This window comes from Morone saxatilis, unplaced genomic scaffold (assembly GCF_004916995.1).
Source record: "Morone saxatilis isolate NCDOM2014 unplaced genomic scaffold, NCSU_SB_2.0 Contig14, whole genome shotgun sequence".
NCBI classification, from domain to species: Eukaryota; Metazoa; Chordata; class Actinopteri; family Moronidae; genus Morone; species Morone saxatilis.
Window position 1 is genome coordinate 15,218,200 of NW_023339696.1, and position 27,641 is coordinate 15,245,840.

The following is a 27,641-nucleotide window of genomic DNA, read 5'->3' on the forward strand; positions in this document are numbered from 1 at the left end:
TTGTGTTGACAGTTTTTGACTAAGAAAACTGGGCAGTGATAGTATGTGTACTCAGACGGTGTTCAGGCTTGGTTTAATTAATAGGCCATATTAACATCAGCAGACCTAGACTGAGGGCTCATGACACTGGTGTAATATGCAGTATGTGGATGCTCATTGATTTGAAGAAAATGTGTAGGATTTCTATAGTAGTTAATAGACAATCAGAGTTTTCATTGGCTCAGTAATGAAGCAGGACTTTATAATTCCAATGAAATGTACTGTGAGCACAGGGTTCATGGGTGGTTTCCCAATGATATCATGTGATGTCATGATCATCATTGTGTCATGTGGCATGGTTTGCTTAAAAATGCACCAAAAATGGAAGGAGTGTATGAGTAGGTTTACATAATACATTTGTTGTCCTCTGACCTACTTACACAATGTATTTATTTATTCATTTTGAGGGGTTACAGTTTACATGATGCTCAGGAGTTATAAGAAAATCCATCACTTGGAGTTTTGGTATGACAAAATCTCTAAATTGAATATGCAAGCCCATAATGAACCCATCTGATGTGCACTGTAGATTGTAGTATGACAGCCAGTCATTGCTAATGACAACGCCTGTCTGAACCTCCAGGAAACAAAATTAGCTGCACTTCAGAAAAATCCCTGATGCATTATTTACACCATAATTTTCTGTGAAGAAAAAGGCAAATGAAGATAAATAAACAATAATAAACAATAAAGATTATTATTCTCCCGAAATGATTATGAAATGATTATTATAAAACATTGTTAAGCATCCATGAAATTTAGGGGCCCCCACGGAGAATGTGGAATGAATCACTGTGGATAGAGAGAGTTAAACCCCGATTTTAGTCCCCGGACCCCACTCTGGCTGAGGATATTGCTTAGTCACCGCCGTGACCGGGAGAAGCAGCGCCTCCCTGTGTACACTGATTGGTTAGTGATCTTGACGGGCTTGCCTTCTCCACAGACCGTCTCCAGTCCAGGGCGGGGCTGACTCTCCGCCAAACTGAATTAGGCTACAACCGGCAGAAGAAAACTTACCCCGGGTCGATCCATGGAGCAGTGTGGGAATGCTGTATCCGTAGGTGGGAAGCAGGGAACCGGTCGGGCAGCCACATTTCGGCCACATCACCCAGGACTGCTGCTTCTGCTGCTGGTGTGATCAAGAGTGACCAGATTTTACACTACGGCACCGGGCTCGGCTTAAAAACATCTGCGGTGTGGAAAAAGCGCGTTTATTCTTGCGCCGCTATCAGGATGATGTGACAAATCACTCATCTGCTTCGTGTGGAAAAAAATCTGTAAAACCAGATTTTTTTTTCACTGCTGGAGATCATCTGAACTGCTTGTTATAAGGGTAAGTTGTGTCATTATTTCACGACTGTCTCCTGTTGTCGCCTATACGGAAGGCAGCAGCCGAAGGAAGCGCTCACGAATCGTGATCGAGGAGGGCACACGAGCTCACTTGTCGATTGAATTACTGGTCAATTTGTCGACATGGGAATCTTTCACATAGTGAACATCATTTAGGTTACAGTGGTTCACGCTGCCTTTAGTGCAGTTTCCAATGTGAACGTAGGCTATTTAAGGTGATCGTGATATAATTGTACCTTTAGGCCTAATCACCTTTTTAAAAAAGTGTGAAATACCCTTCACATTCAAGAGATGCTGAAGTGGAATTAATGAGGTTTGAAATGAGCCTCGTGTCCAAAATGAGACGCAGGCTTAGAGGCTAAATTCCTTTTTTTTATTTAACTTGGACAAATTCAGGAGAGATTACTTTCATTTGAACCACGCGAACCAATGGCTTGATGTAACATTATCTCATGTGACTGGAGGCTGGTGGGAAATAGCTTTGCCTGATTGTAATTGTGGATGAAGGAATGAACCTAAATTACCATGTTGTTGAATAATCATGCAACACATCAGGCATACAGTCACACCATGACCTCACTCATCTTTGTCATCCCACTCCTCCTCCCTCCTCTTTCACCTTCTCCAGTCATCAGCATCACCATCATCTTCCTCAAAGACAATCATGAATGTTTATGCATGATTCTGTGAATCAACAAATAGCAGCATCATCCATTTGCAGTGCTGAAATACAGATGTCTACACACAAATGTTAAATAATTCACAATGGGAATGTGGATGAAAAGAGCAGCGAACAGAGTTGGCTTCTCATATCATCTCCCTGTGCTCTACCCTTTTGAACCTGAGAGTATTATTTATTCCTTAGATCTTTGTTTTCTTCTCAATTGTGTGTTTCATGAAGTGCTAACACACAGTGACTCAAAGTGACTCACAGCAGACAGTCACAAAAGGGCACAAATTTCACAAAATCATACGCATGGAGGGATCACCTAAATGTCTAGATTTGACTCATCAGAGGTTGAAAGCTCCAGGACAGCAGCGCACATATTAACAAACTGAAAACTTGTTGACATAGAAAAGGTTACGCGCTCCAGTGTCTTACAATACCTGGGCAGACTCAAGTGAAACCATAGACTTACTGTATTAGAAACTGCTGAGTTATTTTGGCAGACAGGACATAGGAGCACATGGCCTGGTTTGTGTGCCTAGTGTTCCTGAAACCTTATCACATGGAAGGAGGGGCGATCATGGCTTGGGGTGATGTAATCACACCAATAAAGCAAGGCCCTGATGTGTGATAGTGGCAGTCATGCTCATCCTCTGTATCTACTCCAGCTGGACCCCAGATAGAATATTCCCTGTGTGTGTGTGTGTGTGTGTTTGGATGTTTATATGGGTGCATGTGGGTACGTGATACAGGGAGGGAGCTGGGAGTAGCTCCGCTGAGGCAGGTGGACCATCCAGGCTGGCCTGTGTTGACTGGCTGGTATGTGAGTTTTTCAGGGGACTGCTGAGGGGGCCACACTGTAGTCATGCCTGCATGACTCATGGCGCGGTATCTGTCTGTCTGTCAGTCTGGCCAAGTGCACAGTCCTGTACAACTGCTTCATGGGGTTGCCTTCAAAAGAGCTACAGGGCAGGATTTCACGCTCAGTGGTTATGTAATACCTTTATTCACTGCCATTCTTCAGTAGACATTTTTTACCCATACACCTCAGTGCATGCATCATTGTGCAATAGCACCATAGAGATGTTTTACACACGTGCCTCATCACTTCAAGATGATGCATCTACAAGCAGGGGACAGAATCGGCTCTCTTTGTAGATTTGATGCTCTGCTGATGAGATGACGCAGTCCTCAGTAGGGCTTCAACATTTTCCAGAAGAAGCCAGCTGAAGCCTGTCTGTTTCTGAATATGGGTTTACTCTTTCCGTGATTGTTGGTCATTTTCTTCAGTGTCTGTATAGAGCTCTCTGAGTTCAGATGAAATGAGCGTTACTGTGCTGAACAGTCCCATGTGTGCAGAACATATGCTTCTCTAAATAACCCCAGGCTGTTTCACTGGCAACAAACACATCTGTATTACGAGCTGAAAATTTGTTCGCTTGAGAATCCTGTTTACCAGGCAACTTGAACTTTACATTATATATTGACCAGGTAGAAAATTACTCTGTTTTTGTTTTAAGGACATTCTACTAAATAGTAGTGCTGGGTCATAAAATACTTTGATTTTTTAATGTATACTTACTATAAATAATTATTTGAGTATTAAAATAGTTATTTCTCAAATGTTTTATTGCAGAAGAAACAAATGAGTTACTGAGGTTGTTGCAGCTATGCAAAAGTTTGGTGATAAATAAAACCTTCATATACAGGAAATTTAAACCGGCATAGCAGTTTATGCAGTATATCACCCAGCACTACAGTATGGTAGTATATAACACTGTATTATTATTTGCTGTATTAATTCTAAATATATGTATCTCTTGATCTGTTATAATTATTGGACATATGTTTTTTCAGTCAAATTATATCAATTTGTATTGTTTAGAATAATTTGATAATTCGGAATGCTTTTCATTTTACATGTTTACATTTTGTTAAACCCTGACCTGACTCTGATCTAAAGTTTCCTAAGCAGCTTTTAAAAAAGCCCCACTGTATACTAGTATCACATGCTATGTAATGGCTTTATACAACGCAGGGAATCATTATAGAAGTTCTGTGCCTCATTTTATACCCACTTTGCAAAAACTGAGCTCAAGATATTTAGTATCTTTGGAAACTTTAAGGGCCTTGACTCAAATTTAAAATACATTAATGTGGCAGTGCTTGTCTGCTCATCCTATGTTAGTAATGATTGGCCTACTATTGTTTGTGAAAGCTTAATGACTTGATCTGAATGAAATATTTTTCTGAGATTGACATGTACCTGTCATCGCCGCAGGCATCTGCTTTGTGTGACAACTACTACAGTGAAGACTGTCTCCTTGGTTGATTTGTGAATGTGGGGCATGGCAGCAGTATCTGGAGAGGTCAAACATGTTAACCAACTTGTTCTGCTACTTTAGAGACAATATGCATACATTCCTGCTAAATATATTGGTTACAACTGTTCCCGCAGCTGAGTTCAAACAGACATTAGCTTAAAAAGCATGTCAGGTATGGTTTTACAGGGGATGATAGTGAGAGAGCCCACAAGCAGCGTTTGATCCCATCCTCGCTCAGCTCACACATTTTGACTTTGATGTGGTCATGGTTTTGACAAAGTTGTCAGGAGCAGAAAGAGGGATTTTTCTGTCAAAAATTTTTCTTTTATGTCAAATAATGTATTTGTGGAAAAACAGAAACTGAGTTGTGTCTCTGAATTGTAATAGGGGTTGTTAGCAAAACATGTACTGGCATTGCTTTTAATTATACAGGAAGTATGATGTTTGTTGCTTGGACAGATCATCATCCTATGGCTGCTTGTTTGTCTGCCTGGTAATACAGTACACTGACTATTGCACGATCTCAGAGTGCTTCCCCTGTTGATGGCTCGGTTGTGTGACTCACAGCCTTTGCATTCAATTGTTCCTGTCCCATGACATCTTGGCAGTGGCATGATGCGGTGGTAGCCATGATGGCGAAGTCAGTTGTGATGTAATGCTGTAATGCAGCAGCAAGGCTATTTCAAGTCTACCTCTGAGCCTCCAAGGCCTCTGTCTGCCAGCATGCCACCCTGCCCTTCTCTCATTCAGCACCTCATCTGTCAGGAGCCTGACAGCCATACATGAACCAGCATTCACAGAATTTACTAGAAACCTTTGATGCACAGGTTTGGAGAAAAGTCAGATGCACGACTAAATTGAAAGTACAGGTTACTATGAATTGTTTTCACAGTTATTTGGTTTAGGCCAACATTAGGCTGCAGCAGAGATGAAAACATCTAATTTGGGGTTGGTAGTTACAGGGTGTTTTCGGTTCCGTAGCTTGTGTTCTCACTGACATGGTGTCTGAGGCTGGTTAACCTCAAGACAAAGCTCATTTTCAGGGCTGTGGGAATGCTGTGTGTTTTTCTCTGAGAACTGGCACTTGTAGGCAAGCAGCAATGGCTCCTTGAACTTTGATCTTCCTCTTTGAGTGTGAAGAGCTCTCATATGGCGTGTCAACTGATAAACTAATAAATGTCTTTCTTTACATGGTGCCTCCAGAAAGAAATCTATATGTCAGGTATGTTGCAATTGAGTAGTCTTACCTGTGTGAAATACATTAGGTTTACACAAATTTGCATGAACAGTAGTACAAATAAATGGTAAACAGAAACATCAGTGCAGTCTTCTTGTTAGAAATACACTTAGTTTTGTGCAGACTATTGTTTATTAGTGTTTATAGCCCTTTTTTATTGTTATTTGTTTGTTAAAGCTACCCAAAAAGGCAGTGCAAGTTATGCCAGACGAGCATATGCACCAGTTTAAGGGGTTTTCCACAATCTGGCAACCCAACAGTTGTTGATATTAATGTCTTATCTGACCTTTTAATAGATGATTTAATCCATAAACACATATTTACAACCTTTAAAACCTTTCTTAAGTTTGACTTATTAGAGAAGAGTTAAACAGACCAGAACTTAATATTCATATTTTTGTGTGTTGCTCATCCACACTGGAGATTGTAGTGCATCACATGCAGCACAGGCCTCAACTGCTGTAATGACAGCACTGTGTTGTGTGTGTTTGTGTACTTCTTCTAAGATCATTGTCAGGCCAGAGGACCAACTCAAGGAACACCCAAACTGATACAGTATCCCAGCACTGTTATAGTGGCAATGAGAGTGCAGTTTTAAATAGGATAGCCTTCCCCCAGCCCCCTTTACTCCACCCCCCGCCCCTCTATCTTTGGCACAGTCAGTCGTCATACCCAGAGGCTGTGAATCCTCATTGTGTACCAGACTGCTAAACTCAAGTTGACTGTTCCCTGAATGGAACTGCACACACACAGTTATATCTGGACAATTCCAACAGTCCCACCAACATCACATACCATGCGCCAAACTCACTCCAGCAGCTTTCCCAGAAATTAGGGTGTGTTTTGCACTCCTCTGTGACTTGTCTTTTTTCGGAAGAGGTGGATCTTAGTTTGAATGCCTTTCTTTTGTTTGCACTTCTTTGAAATACCACTAAGTGTGCCTATGTCACATCTACAGCTGTTTTATTATTAAGTTGTACTTTTTTGTATGCAAATAGATTTCAGTTAATCTGTTGGACTGTGTTTAGTGGTTGTCAGTCAGACGGATCGATGTGGCATCAAGCCAGGCACCATTGGCAAATTTGAACAAGTACCTGATCCTGTGACTCTCAACTTTCCTTTTCTACTGCTTCTGCTTCTCTTCACACCCGTGCCAACTTTCCCTTCCATTTGCCAGTTGACAGAGCTTATAATGCCGCATGCCAGGGAAAATTATGTAAAGCCTCTCATTTATGGTGCCCAGTTGATCACGCCCAGTTATAGTGAAGGCATCACGCTTGAAGCCTAATATGTGGTGAAGCATATTCACTGAGAACTAGGCAAAAAAAACATGAACAGTAATACAAATCAAAATGTATTCCTGGAGGCTGACAAGGTTTGTACTCCCACTTTGTTAGTTTCACTTTTCTCATCTTGTCTCAATTAGACATTCTGTCTCTTCACCAATATTAAATTTCCTGATCATTTATCACTCTCACATTTGCTTGCAGAATAGGGAAGTGTCCCTACATGTTTGCTCTGTGACTTTGTGGGGAAAACTGACTTTATTTCCATAGACAAAGAGTCTGTGTGTTTTTTTCAGTTAAATCAGGACTAGGGAGGCCTCCTCCTCACTGGGCCTGTCCCAGAGGACCTGACCCAGCCATCCCAGTTTTCCTGTGCCTTTGTCAGAGTTTTCCACAGATCTCTTGGCCCAGCTGCATGTCGTCATTCTTCCTCCTTCCTCCCCATCATCCTCACTTTTATATCTCCCTGATCCCAGCTTAGAGACCCAGGCTTCCCCTCTGGGTGTTCCCCTCGATGTCCCCTCACTTCCTTAGAGTAGCCTATATCAGAGTCTAGATTAGTAGCTGGTAAATGCATGACATTATTATTAGTCTTGGGTAAAACATCGCAGTCGGTGGATATCAGAGAACTGAAAATCTTGGAAATGAGGTTTTATTTACTTTGATCACTGATCTGTTCTTTCACTCCAGTATAAAACTATTTGCTCTGTAAATAACATCCTGAATGATATGAATGCAATGGTCCACAGATTCTGTTTTTGTATCCTCTTCATGTTGATAGCACTTTGGCAGAAGAGGCACAGCAGGGTTAGCTTTGGGTTTAAGACGTCAGAGCGTGTCACTGGAGAAGTGAAATTACACTGAATAGAAATCCAGGTATTTTATCCATGGCCCTAAAATAATCATTTGTTTAGGGAAATGTTCTGCTTGTCTGAATTAGTGCATCTAATGTAGACGTTCACTGTTCAAACAATGTACAGACTATTAACACAGGGATTTGTGAATGTTCTTTATCATTTGAAAGGTTTTTCTGAACTGCTTTGAGTACGAGTCATAGAAATGCTGCCGCCTTGATGAGTGATTCTCACTTGTTTTGACACAGAGACCCAAATCTCACCTCACAGTTATCTGAGTCATTGCTCCACAATCTACGTTGTTCACAGCCTCTGCCAAAATGTTCTGTGACCCACATTTGTTTCCCACCACAGTAACTTAGTTACCATAAACAGATTTCTCATTTTTCAAATGTCAGAGACTATATCAGAACACACTGTTTTTAAAGTAAATTGTATTCCTTTTTTACACAATAGCAGGTGTATTGTATTGATGTATGTGGGATGTGTGTGCACCAAATGCAGTGCTGGGAACTTGAGCACATGCTGTAGCTGTGAATAAGCATTTACGGTGGTCAAACCACTTTATCTTCTATAAGTGATGCCAGATAGACTTGCACATAGGGCTCATTTAACTGATGGCTCTATGGCTCTAATGCTTCCCTTTCATTTGCATATTTCCCTGTATAACAGATGAAAGAGATTCAAATATGGGAGCTTTATGAAAATGACCTAGTTGTTATGTGTGGAACAAAAACAGTTTCCCCTCCCTCCAATCCAGAGGGGAACCTGAAGACTAGATAGGTCTTTGTGGCTGTTGCCTCTGCAGTAATAAAATCAAACCCTCCTACCTGTAACAGAATCAAGTTTGTACTTTCATTCCTAACAGGAATTCTGGCTCTATGTGACAGTGATATGTGACACTAAATGTGTTTTGGTGCAGGAGGAGGCTGCTGGCCTCAATTGATATTCTCTGTCCTTCACTTTGACTTTTAACTCAGGCTGTGCACACCTATTCAATATGAATTCAGTTAAACCAATCCTTCCCTAACGTCTACAGAAACCCCTTTAAGCACCAACTTAGAGGCTGACTGTGTCATGAAGACAGCCTTCATTCTCTTTTCTACTTGAATCCATGCTAATAGGTCTAAATCCCATTGTCCCAGTGATACAAGCCGCACTTCGTCTTAAATACACGTCAGCTTCAATGTCACACTACACTAAGATCTCACCATCTGACCGCTCTGCGCCATGCTGAAGTGGGCGGACTCAAACAAGGCCTATTATTTTGTGCGTACAGTGATGTGTGCCTCATCATGGCCAGGGATGGGATGTGTATGTTTACATGTGCAGTGTGGATGTGTTCCTGTGCATGTGAGCAAGTGTATGTTGTTTCCGTGGTTGTGTTGACCGGACATGGAGAATGTGCCTGGTCTGCAGTGTGTTTCCTGCCTTCATTTGCACGTCTCCCCCTCCTCAGCTCTGCACTTCCTTCCAGCACTCCTTGGTAAAATAAGCAGTAACCTGACCTCCCTCTATGCTGGTGGTCTCCCACTGAGGATGTTAGATGACAGAGCTGATGGCTCTCCTTTGTGAAGTATTTTTAACCCTGTTAATTGATTAGATCATAGAGATAAACCTAAACAGTTGTGATAGTAACATGGCACTATGTGCTATTTTGTCTGTTTTTATGAGCTTACCTTGGATATAGCTTTTGTCCATTAACCATATACGCCAATATGATGTCTCTGCTAAACTATAATGGAGTTACCTCGTCTTGTGCCTCACCCTGAGTAATTATGTCAGCTGGGAATTTGCTTGGTGCACCATTTCCATTGATGGAGGACTGAAAACTTCAGCCTGCTCTTGCTTTTTTGACTATGATCAGGCTGCACAATGACCGTTGTTCAGTCCAGTCCACATCAACCCATACAATGCAGCCCTTTGTAAGCTTGATTTAGGCTGATATCATGCTGGAAACTATTTAGATGGGGATCACATGTTGTTAGGGCACGCTGTTTCTGAGATTCTCCTCTTACTCACTTAACGAGAGAATGTCAAACCTCCCATAGACAATGAGGTGCTTGTTTCTAGTCTCAGGACACATTTGTTAGGACTGGGTGCTGCACAGAAGATGGCTTACTTCCCTTTATTCTCTAAAGTGTATTCTCTTTGGAAGCCATGAAGCTAAAATGTTGTGTCAAACCAGGGCAGGTCAAGGGGTGAGAAATACACTACATCCTTGTCAGAAAGTCAATAGTCAATAAGATAAGATGACCACCAGACTTTCTGNNCAGAAAGTCTGGTGGTCATCTTATTGATCCTGATTATCTGTGGCAAGTACTGCAAATAGAGATATTTGACATTTACATCTTTGACAAGGGCTGTCAAATCAAACCAACGTTGTGGTCTGAGTTGTCTGCCTTTGTCTAATTTGGAAACTCAATATGTAAATAGAAGTATTTCCATGTTTTGGAAAAGGCATTCAGATTTATGAGTCTCTGTGTCATTGTCTGTAAAATTACAAATTATGCGACAAGCCTTTTTGAAAAAACATTTTGAATCCAATTCTATTTATTTCATTTTTGTCATTCATTACTTGTAATATGCAGACAGAATCTTGGCTTAATCTAAATGCTTCTCATCCCTCTCGACCCTGTGAACAGAATAAACAATAGTGGTATACATTAGACATGCCGGTTCATATCAGAGCAAGATGTGCTACTGCAGCCATTTGGCCACAGTAGCTGATGGTTTTAACTTCTACCACAGCTGTCTGTTGGCCTCTGGGATGAGGTCAGGTCCTCTGGAGTATCACAGTCTTGTTGAATTTCATTAACTGTCCATGTTTGTCATGCCCATACTCTCTTTGCGCCAGTGTGGAGTTTTACAGTAGGTTTTGGGAGCTGCTAGATTTTCCCACCCTTTGGTTGGCACCGCGCTTCCTTGTAGGTTACAGGTGGAGATACAGTTAGTTGAAGATAAGCTTCTATGGTAAACAAGAGGTTTCAGGCCTGGCAGCTGGAGTCCCAGCCTAAAACTGCTTATCAACTATTTTATCCCAAAGTGGTGAAGGCCGTTTCACTGTAAGCTGATTCAACTGGGTGTTACCTGATCTAACTGAAGTGGTCATGCAGTATACACAACTCTCCTGTTGTTGTATAAAACCATATCTAGTTTCCTTGGCCACTAAGGGATGTTTTGCTGTAGTTTTTACTGTCAACTTCTTCCTTACGTTTGGAGACACAAACACAGCTTTGGACTGAGACATGCCAGAGATTTCCTAAGTGAGCCTTATTTTTCCAGTGAAGTGAAGACAGGCCTTTACTATCTTTTGTGAGCAGAAACAGGACTATCAACAATCCTGAGAGGTGCTTTTGACAAGGGGCTTCTGCTGTATACACAGCAGCTCCAGTAGGATGGATATAGTAAATAATTCACCTGTGCAGAATGACTAAATAATTTAAATGCTGAATTAGCCACCCATGTAATAATGTTTCACCTGTATAGCAAAAAGGAAGAAAACTTTGCGCTAAGTAGAGCTGATAGTCAGTTGGCTGATATTCTGTTCGTAAACACACTGAGATTAATGTAATTGTATATCTTGGTTTCTGTGTTCTGTTAACACGTCTTGCCTCCCCTTCATATTGATTTCCTGTGCAGGATATTACTGCTCGTAGAAAGGCTGGGTCCTGTGCTGATAAAATAACCAAGTGCAATTTTCTAAGACCTTTAGAGGATGTCTGGAAGCGATGGTAAATAGAGATATTGCTTCTAGTGATAGTAGTTTCTTGTACAGACATAAAAAGACAAATCCAGTTCCATTAAACTAGTTTAATGTGCACAGCTTTTGAGAGGTGTAGTCATGTTTGCTTTTGACAGAAAACAGCCCACTGCACAGATATCTGGAGCAGGATGTTTTTTATGTGGGTCTACAGTTTCATCCAGACGTACATTTGCAATTGAGCTCTATAAATACATCACATGCATGTAGCCTGCTGTTAGGAGGCCATTTATACTTTCATGAGCTATTCATATCACTGGCACTCGATCCTGTCATTTAGTAAACACTGTTATGACAGCGAGGGAGCCTGGCAATGGACCCAATACAAATCTGTCACTCCAGACTGAAACCACTGAGACTAAAAGGTTAAGTCTCCATTGTAAAATCCCACCAGGTGCTGACAGCCTCAGTTAAAGATCTGTGGAAAACATGGGAAAAGGCATGAGCTGCTCCACCCTTTTTGGCTGGGTCAGTCATGCCCACCCTCAACCACCTTGCCAGTCACAGCAGCCCCACCCTCCCATCAAGCCTGCCCCTCAGCTAGCTGTGACACTTGATCTCAGGGTCAGCTGCGACAGATATTTCTGCTGTGTGTGTTTTTTAATGTCATAAGGGCTGGTTTGATGTGACAGCTTGTCACATGTCACTAGGGTCAATTCAGATGACTGCAGCTTTACTGGTGCTCAGTTGCACTTCACTCTCTGGCCTGTGGCTGTTCTGGAGTATTTCCTTTCCTGTAAGATGGGAAGAAAGTGAGATAGAGAGAGGCTTAAGGCCTGTACTGTGAACCACAGCTCAATTTTATTTTTGTTGTGGAGCAAATTGTGTGTGGAAACCACACTGTTTAAGTTACACTATTGCCAGAGCAGCCAGACATGAAGAGACACCTCAGAGAAATGCACTAATGCTTACTCCCTTGGTTGTATCTTACATGTAACTCCAAATCAACTTCCAAAACTGGGTAAGTAACCTGGCATTAATGTCTGCTCTGCAGTACAACACGGTTATTTTAGTACCTATTTCCGTACTCTTTCTGTTCTCCTGACTAAAAAAAAATATCAGTAGCTTTGTAGTTTTGTCCGCTTCTTAATTCATCCTGATCGGAAGCACAAAGTGCTATATAAAGATCAAAAGCATCGTTCTGCAATTAATGTGCAGATGGGCCTCAGATGCCTGTAGGGACTACACAAGACACATGCCTGCAGTGTTATTAAGTGCAAATTCTTTATGTTTTAATCGTCTGTCGGGGTGAATTGCTAGATCTGTTGCTTCTCCCTATTGTTTCCCACATGCCTCCACCCAGTCAGTAGAGTTTCTGTTCATAATTACGAAACCCCATTTAAGGGAACTACAGCTGCTGTATGTTGAGGTTGATTTCACAATGACAGCATTAAGTGATCTAGATGGAATTTCAATTGTGAAAATGATTTGCTTTGTATGTCTTCTTATACTGAGTAGAGCTTTTACCAGGAACGTTTTTTGGTATATTAGTGAGAGAATAACTTGGGGAGAGTGCCTGAATAGCCTAGTTTCCCTCCATTGTTTACAATGTCAAGCATTGACTCCAGCATGGAGTGAAACATGAGAAACAATGGATAGTAGGTGCATTTATAGTAAATGACTAATTGTTAGAGCATGGGGAAAACCAAACATAACCTGTTTATGCCAGTAGGGTGGCTGTTAATCAATCTAGCATCTGCTTACATTCCACAGAATTGTAGCAACTCAATATTGAAAAGCTTGCTAATAAATGGAAAAATATTTAGGTAACACAATAATAATAACTTGAACCCAAGTGGTCACCTATAGTGGACAAAGAAGCAGAGGCAGCATGCAGGAAGAAAAAGAGGATGAAAGAGGAAAAGGAGGAACAAAGGCCCGAGGCCAGGAAGCACTGCAGCTCTCAAGAATGAGGTATCCGGACTTCTCACTACTCAGATTAATGAGGTCATCCATCATGGCGCCTGCCCGTGCATGCTAGGCGGCAGTTCCTCCTGTCTACTGTCCTCCCTGACTCCATAATCCTTGCCGGGAGCAAGCAAGGCCTTACCTGGCCACCATCTGAGCCTCTGTTATCATCAGTGACACAGCTCTGTCAGCCACCCTAAGTGTGGCTGCAGCAAGCCTGCCTCCTGTAGAGTAGCACATAGCAGCCTAGTACACACAGTACCCGGAAACCAGCCAGCTCCCGTCCATAATGGTTAGACTTCATGTGGTTTCCTTCTCAGCCATTTCAGCTTGGTTCAGTTTCAGCCAGAGGTCTTGAGGAATGTGGGTATGGCATGCACTGAGATTAGACGATTTGAAAAACATTCAAATATTTCACAAGACTATCTCAGAAATGTTTAATTCATAAATTCTTTTTAGAAAAAATGTGATATGGTACAGTCATGTGCACTTTGTAGATAGAGATTTTTAAATTAAACACATACTTTGTCTATTTCTCTTTATGTACAGTAGTGAATAGGGACTGAAGATTCTAAACAAAGAATCTACTGAAAAGATGACAAATCCAATATAAAAGAGGCCATGGCCAGATTACTATTTTATTTATGTTGAATGTGAAACAGGAGGCCAATGCCCTCTTGCAAGCCTCTAAGAATGTTGTGCACGAAAAACAAGCAACTGAAGCAGTAGCAACCCCCTCCCCACCTTTTTTTTTTTACTCTGGCTTGAGTGTGTTCAAGGTGGCACTTAGAGTTCCATCCATTGAGTCAGTCTTCTGTTTGACTTTAAGCCTCACCTGTGACAGCTCGGCCTCTTTTGTCATAAGCCAGTGCCTTTCTCCACATGACTGGAGACTATTACCAAGTGATTATATTAAATAATGGCATGGAAAACTCCATTGGGCTTCAGTTTGTATGCAGAACATAATACAATAAATTGAAGCTCCCCAGACAGAGAAAGAGAGTGCTGGTTATGCCTGTCAACCCCAGTCATTATGGCCTGCTGGACGTCTCTGCACCTGGAGAGACGTCAGTTTGTCCTCTGTGTTTTGTCCGCCTGTCTGTTTTCCCCTGCCTAATGGAGAAAAGAAGTGGCCTGGAGAGGCAATGTCAGTCCCAGAATAAAAAACAATCCATGCAGGGTTGTCAGGGGTTTGTGATTAAGTAGGAAGTGTTAGATTCGCACAAGGACCAAACGGCAGCAGGAAGCTAATCTTGCAAGGCGCAGTGTAAAGTTATGGGTGTGGGTGTTTTCCCTCTTTAGATGTGAATCTTGAAGTCAAAACAAGTCTTTTTTGAGAAACCAGATTAAATCATGCTGGTCTAAAGAATGTGTGCCTCAAATCAGCGCTGGGAATGTAAACACTGTAGGAAACTATTACACGCTTCAAATTGTTGCCATACAACATCTCAACCAGAAAAAAACCACAGTCACCTTGACTGTAAGATAAGACATTGTGGTGCGTTAGCTAAGCAGCTGGTCTGGTTTAAAGTATTCAATAGTATAGTCTTGCCTCACTAAGCCATTGCTTTACAGCTGATTTTCTTTAACCATCGAATTAGACCATGAACAGATAACATACACTGTCAAAGGAGGACTAATCCTCCAGCCTGGATAATTGCTAAACACAGAATTCAATCTACTCTCCTTTCCCCAAGGATATCTCTCCTTCTGAAGGTCTTCCTGCCTATGAAGACCCTCTTTCTGAGACAGCGATCAGCTTTGACTCCTACCTTCTCTGTGCAGTGATTGCTAATTATTACTCGGTGGAGAAATGACTGACATTTTCAGAGCCCCCTCACAGTGAGAAATGAGTTGTTGGCTGTCGTAGCAATGCTTGCGTCTAAGCAGTGACTATTGCCAACTGTTCCAGCTAAACTCCTCCTGAGACACGAGTCACAGGCCTATGCCAGTTCAGCTGCCATGTTTACTTTGGAGGAGGACGAGAGAAAGAGGGAGACAGACTCAAGGCACTTGGCTGTCGAATGTTGGAGGTTTACCTTGGGCTTTGACCAAATGCTCTTACAACCCGTTGATCAGCAGGCTAATGGACAACAATCATAATATCTGCATGGCTGAATTAATGCATAAAGTTATATCTATATGTATTTAAGTGTATTTGACGTGGTCAGAATAGGTTTTGCTGCTGTATGAGATACAGATTTTTAATGCCTCTAGGTCTCACTGTCGTTTTAAGCTGCCAGATATTTTAGCCATGCTCTCACTTAATTTACATGAAGTAGTTTGACTGTTTTTTAAGTCTGTTTGTGGGGGTTTAATCTGGCTAGCAAGTAAACAACAGGCATAAAGAAATTACAAAAATCGAATTGCCTGGAAATGGCAATCACTCACACAGAGACCACATGCAAGTAAGGACAAGAAGGGTAGGAGACAGTAGGAACAGGAAAGACAGGCAAGACAGGCAAAAAGCCTAAAGGAGGGGAAGAAGCGCAGTGCAGGAACAATGAGAGGTGTTTAGTTTGCTTCCATCCATCCGTCCTTCATTCTCTGGAGGCAGAGCAGCATCATCACAGCATTTAGAGAAGCCAAAGCTTAAGCAATCAAACAATGTACAGCGTGGAAGAAAATTAGGTTGTCTGCTTTCAGTTCAGTCCCAGTCTGTTCCAATCTGCCACCCTGAAGCTGATGCCCCCTCCCTTCACTGATCTGCTCTATATCAGGATCCCTGCTGTTTTGAACTAATAGCGAAAGTAATTAAATGTCGAGTGTTCCAGCCTGGGGCAAGAGAGAAGGCTGTTGTGCACAAGCAGAGATACTGGTATCAGATTTGCATTTCTCTAATGTTAGTAGCAGGTCAATGAGAGAAATGAAGTCTGTAATGATCAGTGCATTTAAAGGCAGATGACTTTGGCAGTCTTTCTTTAGTGATAATAAAAAAAACAGAGTGAAGTCATGTTGTCAAGTCCTTTCACTCAGTTTACTTGTCCTCTCATCCACTTATTTCTGTCTATTTCCCACACTCAGGGGTCTCTGACTCTGCACTAGCCAGCTTTGGTCCAGCCTGCCTTGCTTATCTGGTATCACAGTCCAGACAATGTCACTGGAGGTCGGACAACATTCAATATAAAGGCCTAATACATGCAGGCCAAAACCTTCCAGACTGATGAGTGAATGAAAGATGAAACCCCACTGTAACAACTTACAATGCAAATTGCTGTTTTATAAACATCCCATCTAGTTTTCCTGACTCTTGTAGCACAAATGTCATCATATGATAAAGTAACTATACCAGTGTCCTTCTGTGAACTGGCGAATTGAGAAATATCTGACAGTGAGAGCTAGACTGTGTTTAAATATTAATACATTGGTGATGACCCCTGCTGCCCTCAGTCTGAGGTTTTACTTCCGTCTCTGCTAAGATCCACTGACAACACTTCCCATCATCACTTGGGCTAAAACAGAAGCCTGTGGTGTGTTAAAATGTCAATGCGAAGCAGATGTGGCCTCTAGAAGCTGTGGACTTTTTTTCAAGGAGCTGGATCAGTAACAGGAGAAGTAAGGACGTGACCTGCTGTGACTGCTCAAAGTTCAAGACAAGATTGAATGCGTAATGATGCCATCTTGAAAGGCATTTTAAGTAAATGAGACTCTAAAACAGAAATAAGTTAAGGACGGGAAAGGCATTTTTCAAATTCATTTGGTTTTGTAACCGCTCTATAGCTGAGGAGACACCCTCTTTCGCAAGTTTAAACATTATCATTATTTTGTACATTCCTCTTGTCTACAGAGTGACAGATTACTTGATTATGAATTCATAACTATGCATACACAAATTTTTGTGGGATATTGCTTGATCATTTGTGTGCCAATGGCTGTTTAGTGTTGAAAAACAGGGGGGGTAAAGGGGTTGAGTTTTACGTGGGAATATTGGGAATTAAGATTAAAATGAACCACCAGGCCCAGTGAAGTGAGGTTAGATGGTGGGACAATAAAATGAGGGGCTGGTGATAATAAGGCTGCAGCTACAGGAAGGCTTTCTGATGGTTAGGTTTATTGTGCACCTCCTTAGGCCCACAGGCCTCGTCATGGGAATGTGTACACAGTCATTAGACACTGATAGATGTCTGCTGGAAGCAGAGCAACTTTTAACCACAAATAGGGATTAAGTTTGATTTTTAACTGTAGAATTAAGGGATTCCTGTTAAGACTACAAACGTCTTCACTCTCCAGCACAAATATTTATTGCTTTTTTAAAATGGCTCTGTGAACTGGTTTGGGAAAGGGGTAAACAGCTGTACACTGTTCTCCAATGGTTTCCCATTTACTATCTAATGAACAAAAATATGTGAACGCCCATGCTTGAATCAAATAAGGGGCCTTAGCACCCTCTTGTGAAACAAATTTTTGGCACAAAATCATTGTGACCATCATGTTTATAGCTACAAACAATACTTAAATATTGATAATGTGTTTTAATAGGAGTTACATGTGATTCATTGAGAGATTATAATTGAGACTATTATAACATTATCTTCTCCTCCTTCTGTCTGTGTAGCTGGCAGGCCTGGGGTGGGACAGAGAACATGGCTGAAGCACGGCGGGAGAGCACCAGCAGCCTGCAGAGGAAGAAACCTCCCTGGCTCAGACTGGACATTCCCACGGCTCAGATGTCACTAGACGAGCCTCCTACTTTTGTTCAGGTGTTCTTTCTCGCTGAATCTCCTTCTCCTTTTTTGTCACCTTTGTCATTTTCGTCATGATTTTTGTTCACACTTTTCCTATGCATTCTTTCCTGTGTAGCCGGTAAAGAGGCAGGGGTTTCTGCGCAGTATCAGCATGCCAGTGGAGACCTCTCATCTCCAGTCCCCACCCCGCGACCTCTTTGACACCCGGCGGCCTGTCTTACAACGCCAGTCATCCATCACTCAGACCATAAAGAGGTAAAGACGGTTAGCAATACACTGGATTTATATACTGACACCTTCATGTATGTGGGTTGTACCATGCTTAAAGATTATAATATGAAGAACTTCACACCTCTTTTGCAGAGGAGCATGGAAATATTGTTGTTAGATTCATAAGCTAAATGGAGGATGTTGGCAACCTGTGTCCCCCTGCTTTTTTTTACCTTTTTCAAAATTGCATGGCTGTTTCTCAGTTAATATCTTGATGCTCTCTAATAACTTTCCTAATGTTATAAATATCTCTATAAAAACAAGTCTTAACCTAACAGTTTGCTTTGCTCTCTCTGCATGATGGCTACAGCACTGTCCAGCTGCATTTTTCCTTCTCACTGCCTGTTGTCTTTTCTCTGTCCTTCTCCTTTCTGTTCCTTCTTGCCACCTTCCGGCCCTGCTCTGCCTGGTCACAGCAGCAGAAGGGTGCACTTTGAGCGGATTAACACAGTGCCCATTAAGGGGCAGCGGGCTGCTCGCCGCAGCACCAGGAAACACCATTCACTCTCCAGAACCCTGCTCAGGTATGGCAGGATGTCTCTTGACTGCAAGTGTTGGGGTCATGAGTTGGGTGTGTATGCTCACTTATTTATTATGAGGAAATAAGTGAGTATACTGGATGTATTTTTAGCTGACAGACTGATTGACACATGTTTGCCAATGTTGCTTTAAAATTTTTATTTTTATTTACTTTGACAGAGAGTGTTTCCGTGTCACAAGAATTGTTGTTTCTCACTCAGTCACACAGTCACCAACTGTTGCAGCTGTGTGTCACGACCACAAAGACTTCTTTTCAAATGAGTCAGAAGAGGACCTGAAACCAAAAGCATTTTCCTGTTACAAATTCCTCTTCATTCAGACTTACAGTAATGACCCAGCCGGGCTTTGGGAGGGGTCACACATTTCCCTACACATCTGTCAAACAGCACCTCTGAGTAGTACTTGCTAGTGAGCCAGTGTTTAAGGCTGACATGCAAGATCTGATGGCTTCTTTAGTGGACACTGATTAGATAAGTCTTGGCCATGAGTATGTTTAAACATACTCACAGAAACCATGGTTAACAAGGGGATGTCCACTACTGCAAAGAAAGACACAGATGTGCTAGAGTATTAGCTGTGCAATCATGTCACTGACAGATTTTTAGAGTCAACCAGCAAAACATATTCACTGAAAGAAAGAGTGAGCTGAACTAGTGAGAAATAGTTTTAACCAAACTTCACTGAACATTCACTCTGCAGCTGGTAATTAGTGTAGAAACAGCTAGCTTGCCTGTACTTTCCTTTGAAGAATGTTTCCACTTCCTGCCCTCCGGGTGCAGTAACATTGTTTGCTCTGGTACTTATTAGGCTCCAACTTCAACAACGTGATTGCATGTATATTCATTAACGTTTGTTGGAATGGGCCAATGTGGAGAGTAGGACACAATTAAAACCTCAGACAAATCCCACATTCTGTGAATTGGACTTGGGCTTTCTGCTCGTGTCAATTAGGATTAGGAAAATCTGAATACGTTCGATTTTATTTGCAGCATCAGAACTCCAGTAAATTTCTCTCTCTCTCTTTGAACATTAACTCTCCACCATGCATTCAGTGTGTGTGTGCCTAGCTACCTGTCTTTCACTCTGTGTCTGGACATAAACATGCCCAGGCTTGTTCCCTTTACTGTACCTATTCCTTGCACTAGGGCACCTTTTTTATATCCGGAAATTGCAGTCTTATCAGTCCCACACATGTTCGCAGTCCACTCCTCCATATACAAGGCTAGTAAGAGGCCCATCATTTAGTGCCTTTGGCAAGTTTTACCATGCCAGATAGCATTTAATATCTCTGCAAGAAATGAAGCATATATGTGAGTTTTTTGACCCAGAGCTGAAAGGTCAGTGTTTTTGGTATTAGGGGAACAGCGGACTGGTTTGGGGTCAGTAAGGACGGTGATGCAACACAGAAATGGCAGAGGAAAAGCCTGCGCCACTGCAGCCTGCGCTACGGAAAGCTGAAACCACAGGTGATCCGAGAGATGGATTTGCCCAGCCAAGACAACATCTCCCTCACCAGCACTGAAACCCCGCCTCCTCTCTATGTCCCCTCCTCACAGCATGGCATGCAAAAGGTAAAGGAATATATGGATTGCTTTGCTAAATAAATTGCTGTTTTGAATCCATATTTATTTTATGAAAGTATGCTGTGCAGATAGTGGACAATTATGTACTTTAACTTGAAAAAAGAAGAAAATTAAGGCTTTTAAATTATTCTTTAACTGATGTTCACATGGCACACAGGTGCATTATGACTAAAAATTGTCCTTACTTGGAGCCTCTCTTGTGTTAAATTGATCTTATTTACAGCATGTGTTGAATGTCTGAGGTAAAATATGGCTGTCTCTTGATAATTGATATTGTTTGGCTCTTTGTTACTATTTGTTGAACCTATTGGTCTCTAGATTGTGGACCCACTGGCACGAGGACGAGCCTTCCGTATGGTGGAAGAGGTGGATGGTTACAGTGTGCCTCAGACCCCCATCACCCCTGGAGCCGCATCACTTTGCTCTTTTACCAGCTCCCGCTCAGGTCTCAACCGACTGCCTCGAAGACGTAAGAGAGAATCTGTGGCAAAGATGAGCTTTAGGGCCGCAGCAGCGCTGGTCAAGGTGAGTAAAAGGGATGAGATATGAAAAGGAAAGTGCTGGTTATAGAAATTTGATTTATTAATTTATTGAAATAAATAAATGAACAAAACGCATGTTGTTTATATGTTCCTTTCTTTACTTGTATTGAATTTTATTGGTGCTTTGTAACTAGCTGAAAAATTACTGTCGTAAATGCATATATGTTTATGTGTATGTGTGTGTTTCTCAGGGGCGCTCATTACGAGAGAGCACTCTAAGACGGGCCCAAAGACGCAGCTTCACCCCTGCTAGCTTCATGGACGAGGACATGGTTGACTTTCCTGATGAACTGGACACATCTTTCTTTGCCAGAGTAAGGCAGGAAAAACAACAATGTTGTTATGCTGTCATTATTATGTAACCATGTTTATATATGATTTATAATAATACTCATTATTATCTTTTGAAATCATTTACTTTCCACTATGTTCTTGCTAGGATATTCTGATGCAGGAGGAGTTGTCCACGTACGCTGATGAGGTGTTTGAGTCTCCGTCTGAGGCGACCATGAAAGAGGCAGAGCCCAGCAGCAAGAAGGATGAGACGGAGCTGACAGGCAGTGCCCTAGATAAGACAGAGCTAGAGAGAAGTCACCTCATGCTGTAAGTTTCTGTACTGTGGGCTGTACACAGTGTTAGTCATTCAGGCTGTGCTGATACCAAAATTTTTAAAATAATGATTAACACCCTACAGTGTTACTGTAAAAGTGATTCACTCTGACATTTGCACATAATGTCAAATCAGCAAATCAACTAGCATGAGTAAACATAAGAAAAAGAGATTAAAGATTAGATTTTCTTAGCTCGATAACCAATCTAACAAAAATATAAATAAATATATAACCCCTGAAAGTGTTAAAAATTAAAGTGTCAAATAGATTAATGACATGATGAAGAATGGTAAATGTAGCACACCTTTTTTCACTTCTGTCTGTCCCTTTCATCTCCTCTCTTAACTCTTCCAGACCTCTGGAGCGAGGGTGGCGTAAAGCCAAAGAAGGAACTCCAGGACCACCAAAGGTGCCCTTGCGGCAGGAGGTGGTGAGTGTTACTGGTCAGAGGCGTGGGCAGCGCATCGTTGTACCTGTCAAGAAGCTTTTTGCCCGAGAGAAGAGGCCTTATGGATTGGGCATGGTTGGGAAGCTTACAAACCGCACCTACCGCAAGCGCATTGACAGCTATGTCAAGAGGCAGATAGAGGACATGGATGACCATAGGTATTGCACCTCTCCACATGTCTAACTAATGAGGGCTTTCTCTCTGTCTCCTTCACTAATGAATGATTAGTGCTGCTATTCTTTAAAAAAACAAACCTACTATTTGTCTCCTCTAGGCCTTTTTTTACATACTGGATCACCTTTGTCCATTTGCTGATCACTATCCTGGCTGTATGCATCTATGGTATTGCTCCAGTGGGCTTCTCCCAGCATGAGACGGTTGATTCTGTGAGTAATGGCTCTGTTATGATGAGCATCTTTATTAACACACCTTCACAATAGTTTCATTTCATTACGGCTTATTTCATATTGCTTGTTTTTTGTTAAACTAATGTCTTCTGATTTAGGTTTTAAGAAACAAAGGTGTGTATGAAAATGTCAAGTTTGTACAGCAGGAAAACTTTTGGATCGGGCCGGGTTCGGTAAGCACTCTCCTCTTGATAGTGTTAATAAAAAATAAAAAATAAAGAATACAAGCAATAATCAGGTGTAAATGTCTTTAAATAAATACTACTGTTTCCCCTTTATCTGTCCATTGTTAGGAGTCTCTGATCCACTTGGGGGCCAAATTCTCTCCATGCATGCGGCAGGACAAGCAGGTGCATGATCTTATCAGGGAAAAGAGAGCTATCGAACGCAACTCTGCCTGCTGTGTGCGGAACGATCGCTCCGGCTGTGTCCAAACCTCAGAGGAGGAATGCTCGGTCTGTAAACAAACCCAATTCTTATTTGTGTTCCTTGACCTTTATAATTCAACAACTAATATAAGCTGTGGGGAATTAACCAGGCCCCTCTGTTTGTGGTTTTATTTCTAGAGTACTCTAGCTGTGTGGGTAAAGTGGCCGAGGCATTCCAGCACTCCCCAGTTAAATGGTAAAGACAGACAGTATGGCTCTGTGTGCCATCAGGATCCCAGGTGAGCTATAGTTCTTCCATTTCAAATTGCACAGTATAAATTGACTGATGCTGCTTGGTTAAGATAATGTGTGCATATTGTTTGTCTCATTACAGGATATGTCTTGAGCCTGCTTCAGTATCACCTCATGAATGGCCTGATGACATCACCAAGTGGCCAGTGAGTACAGTAAAACCCTGTCTGCTATTTAGACATAAAGAGGGGACTCAGAGGAAAGAGATTTTTCAAATGTACACTACAGGCCAAAAGTTTGGAAGCAAGGCGAATACAGGCCAAACATTTGGAAGCAACTTCAAGTTTCTGTTTACAGTGCCTTTCTTAAAAAACAGTATGAATTATTTGGATTTTGGGATGTATTTACTGCATGTTTAGACTTTTCCTCAATTTACCTTTAGGTATACATTGATGTTACCAGACCATTGCTGAATAAACGTTAACAAAAGAAAAAAAGGGCTTAGTTTTAGAGTTTGGAAGATTTAAAAGAGTCACAACTTCAGTGCAAAAGTAAAAAACAAATCACAGTTTGCATTATTCACTTTAGCTCTTAGGCTTTTGAGAGTTTGCATACAAAAATCCCAGTAAATCTCAACTGTATTCATATCTCTGACAAACTACCACAGAAATGGCTAAAAAAGAAACAGCTTAGTAAAGAAACACAGTATTGGTGTCCAACAAAGGAGTTTACTACACCCTGAAGAAACGAAAAGAAACTGGAAGTTATGATTATAAAAAAGGTCTTGAAGAAATTTAAAAATTCCAACCTTGGATCTAATAATAGGGCTATAGCACACTGTGTAGAAGAAAAAGTCCCACCATTTACCCTTTAGACATTTTTTGCACCATTGTCTCCCATTATAACATACATTTTTGATCCTACTCAAATTTGAGCATAAAACAATATTTTACATATCATCATTTCCTGAAGGGGTGGACAAGGGTTAAGAAAGCTTGGAATGCAATTCCTGGCACATACCTTTAAAAAACTTGTGGAAGGAATGCCTTGTATATGCCATGCTGTTATTAGGTTAGGTTACTTTGAAGAAAGCAAAGTCTAAGCAAGAAAAATCCAAATACCTGATAATCATAGTAAAAATGTATTCTGATAAGTGACTCTTAATACTGATACTCATAATAATCTTAAAATTTTGTTGCAAAGTATACCAATGAAACTATGAACTTTCCTTTTTTTGTACAAATTTGATCTTGCTTCCAAACTTTTGGCCTGTAGTGTATATCACAGGTGATCACTCACATATGATCTGACCTTCATAAAATAATTGGAGGAATTAACGCTGCTGCTGTATTATAAACTCATGAACTGTATTATGTACAGTTTAAACATACCAGTCTGTGAGGGGAGTCACAGAGTAACACAGTAAAACTTTAGAGTCAATACTGCACTGTTTTGAATCAAACTCTGGGATGGATTATGAAATGGTACAAATCCACCAAAACAGGTCATCTAAAAATAAAAAAACTGGTCTGGTTTTTAGATTTGTACCAGGTACAACACAGGGAACCACACCAACCTGCCTCATATAGACTGTACCATCACAGGCCGACCCTGCTGCATTGGAACCAAAGGGAGGTAAGGAGAGCCTATGAATGAACCTATGACGAACACAAGTAAGACACATGATGTATGACTAGTTTACTAATTTAGTAATTACTGCTTGTTTTTTTTGAAGGTGTGAAATCACATCCCGGGAATATTGTGACTTCATGAAGGGCTACTTTCATGAGGAGGCTACTCTCTGCTCTCAAGTAAGCAACTGTCTCCTTATTATACACTACCGTATTATTCTCAAATGGTAAAAAGGAAGAGTGTCTGTTTAATGCAAAACTTAATTTGTGCTGCATCTGTTGCTATTTTTATTGTGGTGTACTATTTTTTGTACTTCCTGAATACCAAAACAGATTTAAGTGAGAGCTCACTGAATGTTTTCGTGTAGGAAATTCTGTCTTTGTGATTTTTGAAAGTCACATTAATGGTATCTTTCATATTTTTTCTTTCCCATGTCTTCCTCCAGGTGCACTGCATGGATGATGTATGTGGACTGTTGCCTTTCCTCAACCCTGAGATCCCAGATCAGTTTTACAGGCTGTGGCTTTCACTTTTCCTACATGCTGGGTGAGTCAGTAGCTGTCATGATCATGGAAAGTAGTTTTGTTTATTTTAAGATTTGCCTAGCAAAAGAAACAGTGTTTTTTTTTTACAATATAGTAGATAAGATCTGCCAAAACAAAAAAATTAAAAGAGCTTAAAGTCTTTGCTTTGCCTCAGCCTAATATTCTAGATCAGTGTTTTGAAGGACTGTTTGTGAGTGAGGAACAGGATGATTAAAAGATCAGAATCAGAGTCAGCTTTATTGGCCACATATATTTGGCACAACTGATAGAAGGAAATTGACTTCAGTTGTCAGTAGCTCTTGGTGTACCCATATTCTAGTCACAACAAACCAAACACACTGAAAGATATAGAGACATTCAGCTAATATATAAAATACAAATATGAAATCAAAACACAAACAATAAACAGCCGTCGAAAAAGTATTTTGCTAAAGTTCTTTGATATTCCTGTGAATAGTCTTTTCTGAAAAGTCTTTCAGTCAGCATAGAGAGCTGACCTCGCCATTAAGAGGAGCAGTGCTTCATTTCTTATGCTCTCTGTTATCTGTCGTCTGGGTAATTAAACAAAGTGCCCTCACAAACTCATTAAGCTTCAATGGGATAGAAACTGATTTCGTTGATGTGCATAGTCATCAGGCTGTTGAGGGGTTTGCCTCCTCTACACCGAGGAATTAATCCTCCAACACCGGTGCAGCTTTTCACCCACATACACATACTGTATCACCTTGCACGCACGTGAGCGCTTAATCCATTTCTGTCCTCCCAGGATCCTTCACTGCCTGGTGTCGGTGGCTTTCCAGATGACCATCCTAAGGGACCTGGAGAAGCTGGCAGGCTGGCTGCGCATCTCAATCATTTACATCCTCAGTGGCATAACTGGCAACTTGGCTTCAGCCATCTTCCTGCCCTACAGAGCAGAGGTGATCACCAGTATATTGCTCAGGAAATATCAATGCAGAAATATCACAGTGCATTTCTGAGTCATATTATGTGTCAGAGCTTTCTCATCAGGTTTATTAAAAACACAAAATAATGCAAATAGTTGTGCTATAAATTTCTGTGAACATACTTTGGTAGGCTTACGTCCCTCTCTCTGCTATCTTTGTCTAAGGTGGGGCCAGCTGGCTCTCAGTTTGGGATCCTGGCCTGCCTGTTCGTCGAGTTGTTTCAGAGCTGGCAGATCCTTGCCCAGCCCTGGAGGGCCTTCACCAAACTGCTGTGTGTGGTGCTCTTCCTCTTTGCCTTTGGGCTGTTGCCCTGGATCGACAATTTTGCCCACATTTGTGGCTTCATCTCTGGCTTCTTTCTGTCCTTCGCCTTCTTACCCTACATCAGCTTCGGCCGCATGGACCTGTACCGCAAGCGCTGTCAGATCATCGTATTCCTGCTGGTGTTTGTTGGGCTCTTTTCGGGCCTTGTGGTGCTCTTCTATGTCTACCCAATCAAGTGTGACTGGTGTGAGTTGCTCACCTGCATCCCCTTCACGGACAAATTTTGCGAGAAGTACGATCTTAATGCACACCTCCACTGAAGTGTGGATAGTATGAACACTACAGGATGGCATCAGGTCAAAAGATGTGGACCGACAGCAAGTCCACTCTGCCCCTGTGTGACTGGGGGACTATCCCCTTCTCTGTGAACAATGACAGTATACTTGTGTTTTTTACTCTGTCTGTATGAATACCTATGCCACACTTCATAAGGACTTCCTTTAATCACCTCCCTGTTCACCGACAGTCATTGTCACTCCTTCACTGTCCAGTGAAACAAAGGTATGGCACTTCTGAACCTCATCAAAGCTCCCAGCTGCCTTTACATGTGAGGCAGGAAGTAGAGAAGCCAGTGCTGGTACAGAGAGGACTTTTTTTTTTTTTTTTTTACATTCACACTCCAGACAAAGGTTTTATTACTATTCAGGCAACCTCATACAGAAGCAGGGACAAAAATCAAATATTGATACCTTTGGTGCCTTGTTGATAAATGTACCAACTACTGCCATATTTTTGTTACATTATGCTGAGCACTCGAATGTTTTCTTTTATTTGTTTATTGCTTCTCAAGAAGTGATGATTGTTTTGAACATGGTAGTGTTTTAGCTACCTGTCTACTCACATGTAACTGAAAACAACAGTAAAAAAATCTACAAATTAAAATGGTCTATGACTTTCTCTCAATTACCAGAAAATGCCTGTGGAAGATTGTTTTATAGTTTATTCAAAGTATGCAACAAAGAAACAAGTTTCTGCTACAAATTTTCAGTCAACAATCGAAGCGGTTTTAGTGGCAGCATAATCAGTATGTACATCCTTAAGTAACTCACTTTTACAGCA

The 27,641-nt window shown here is 41.4% G+C and overlaps 1 protein-coding gene across 4 annotated transcripts; it reads left to right on the plus strand.

Annotated features, from left to right (window-relative positions):
• The first annotated feature begins 979 nt into the window (after positions 1–979).
• On the plus strand, positions 980–27,464 carry rhbdf1a (rhomboid 5 homolog 1a (Drosophila)). Of its 4 annotated transcripts, none has more exons than XM_035654861.1 (19): positions 980–1,372; positions 17,984–18,128; positions 18,229–18,368; positions 18,803–18,907; positions 20,281–20,494; positions 20,825–21,031; positions 21,240–21,362; positions 21,488–21,651; positions 22,014–22,265; positions 22,382–22,493; positions 22,613–22,687; positions 22,808–22,969; positions 23,081–23,181; positions 23,277–23,340; positions 24,675–24,769; positions 24,870–24,945; positions 25,212–25,312; positions 26,078–26,231; positions 26,423–27,464. In XM_035654861.1, the coding sequence occupies exons 2-19, from the start codon at positions 18,012–18,014 to the stop codon at positions 26,840–26,842; spliced, it is 2,682 nt and encodes an 893-aa protein (XP_035510754.1). In that variant the 5' UTR covers positions 980–1,372; positions 17,984–18,011; the 3' UTR covers positions 26,843–27,464. The 4 variants fall into 4 exon arrangements, with proteins under 4 accessions (XP_035510754.1, XP_035510752.1, XP_035510755.1 ...); XM_035654859.1 differs by having other exon boundaries at positions 981–1,372; positions 18,800–18,907; XM_035654860.1 differs by lacking the exon at positions 980–1,372 and adding an exon at positions 12,270–12,481 and having other exon boundaries at positions 18,800–18,907.
• Positions 27,465–27,641: the final 177 nt, after the last annotated feature.

What these genes read in the sequence shown, in the direction of transcription:
- rhbdf1a (XM_035654859.1), top strand. Translation starts at nt 18,012, where the DNA reads ATGGCTGAAGCACGGCGGGAGAGCACCAGCAGCCTGCAGAGGAAGAAA. An exon ending in GAGAGAAGTCACCTCATGCT is followed by an intron (nt 21,652 to 22,013) that starts GTAAGTTTCTGT and finishes TAACTCTTCCAG; the next exon opens with ACCTCTGGAGCGAGGGTGGC. An exon ending in TCCTGCCCTACAGAGCAGAG is followed by an intron (nt 26,232 to 26,422) that starts GTGATCACCAGT and finishes TCTTTGTCTAAG; the next exon opens with GTGGGGCCAGCTGGCTCTCA.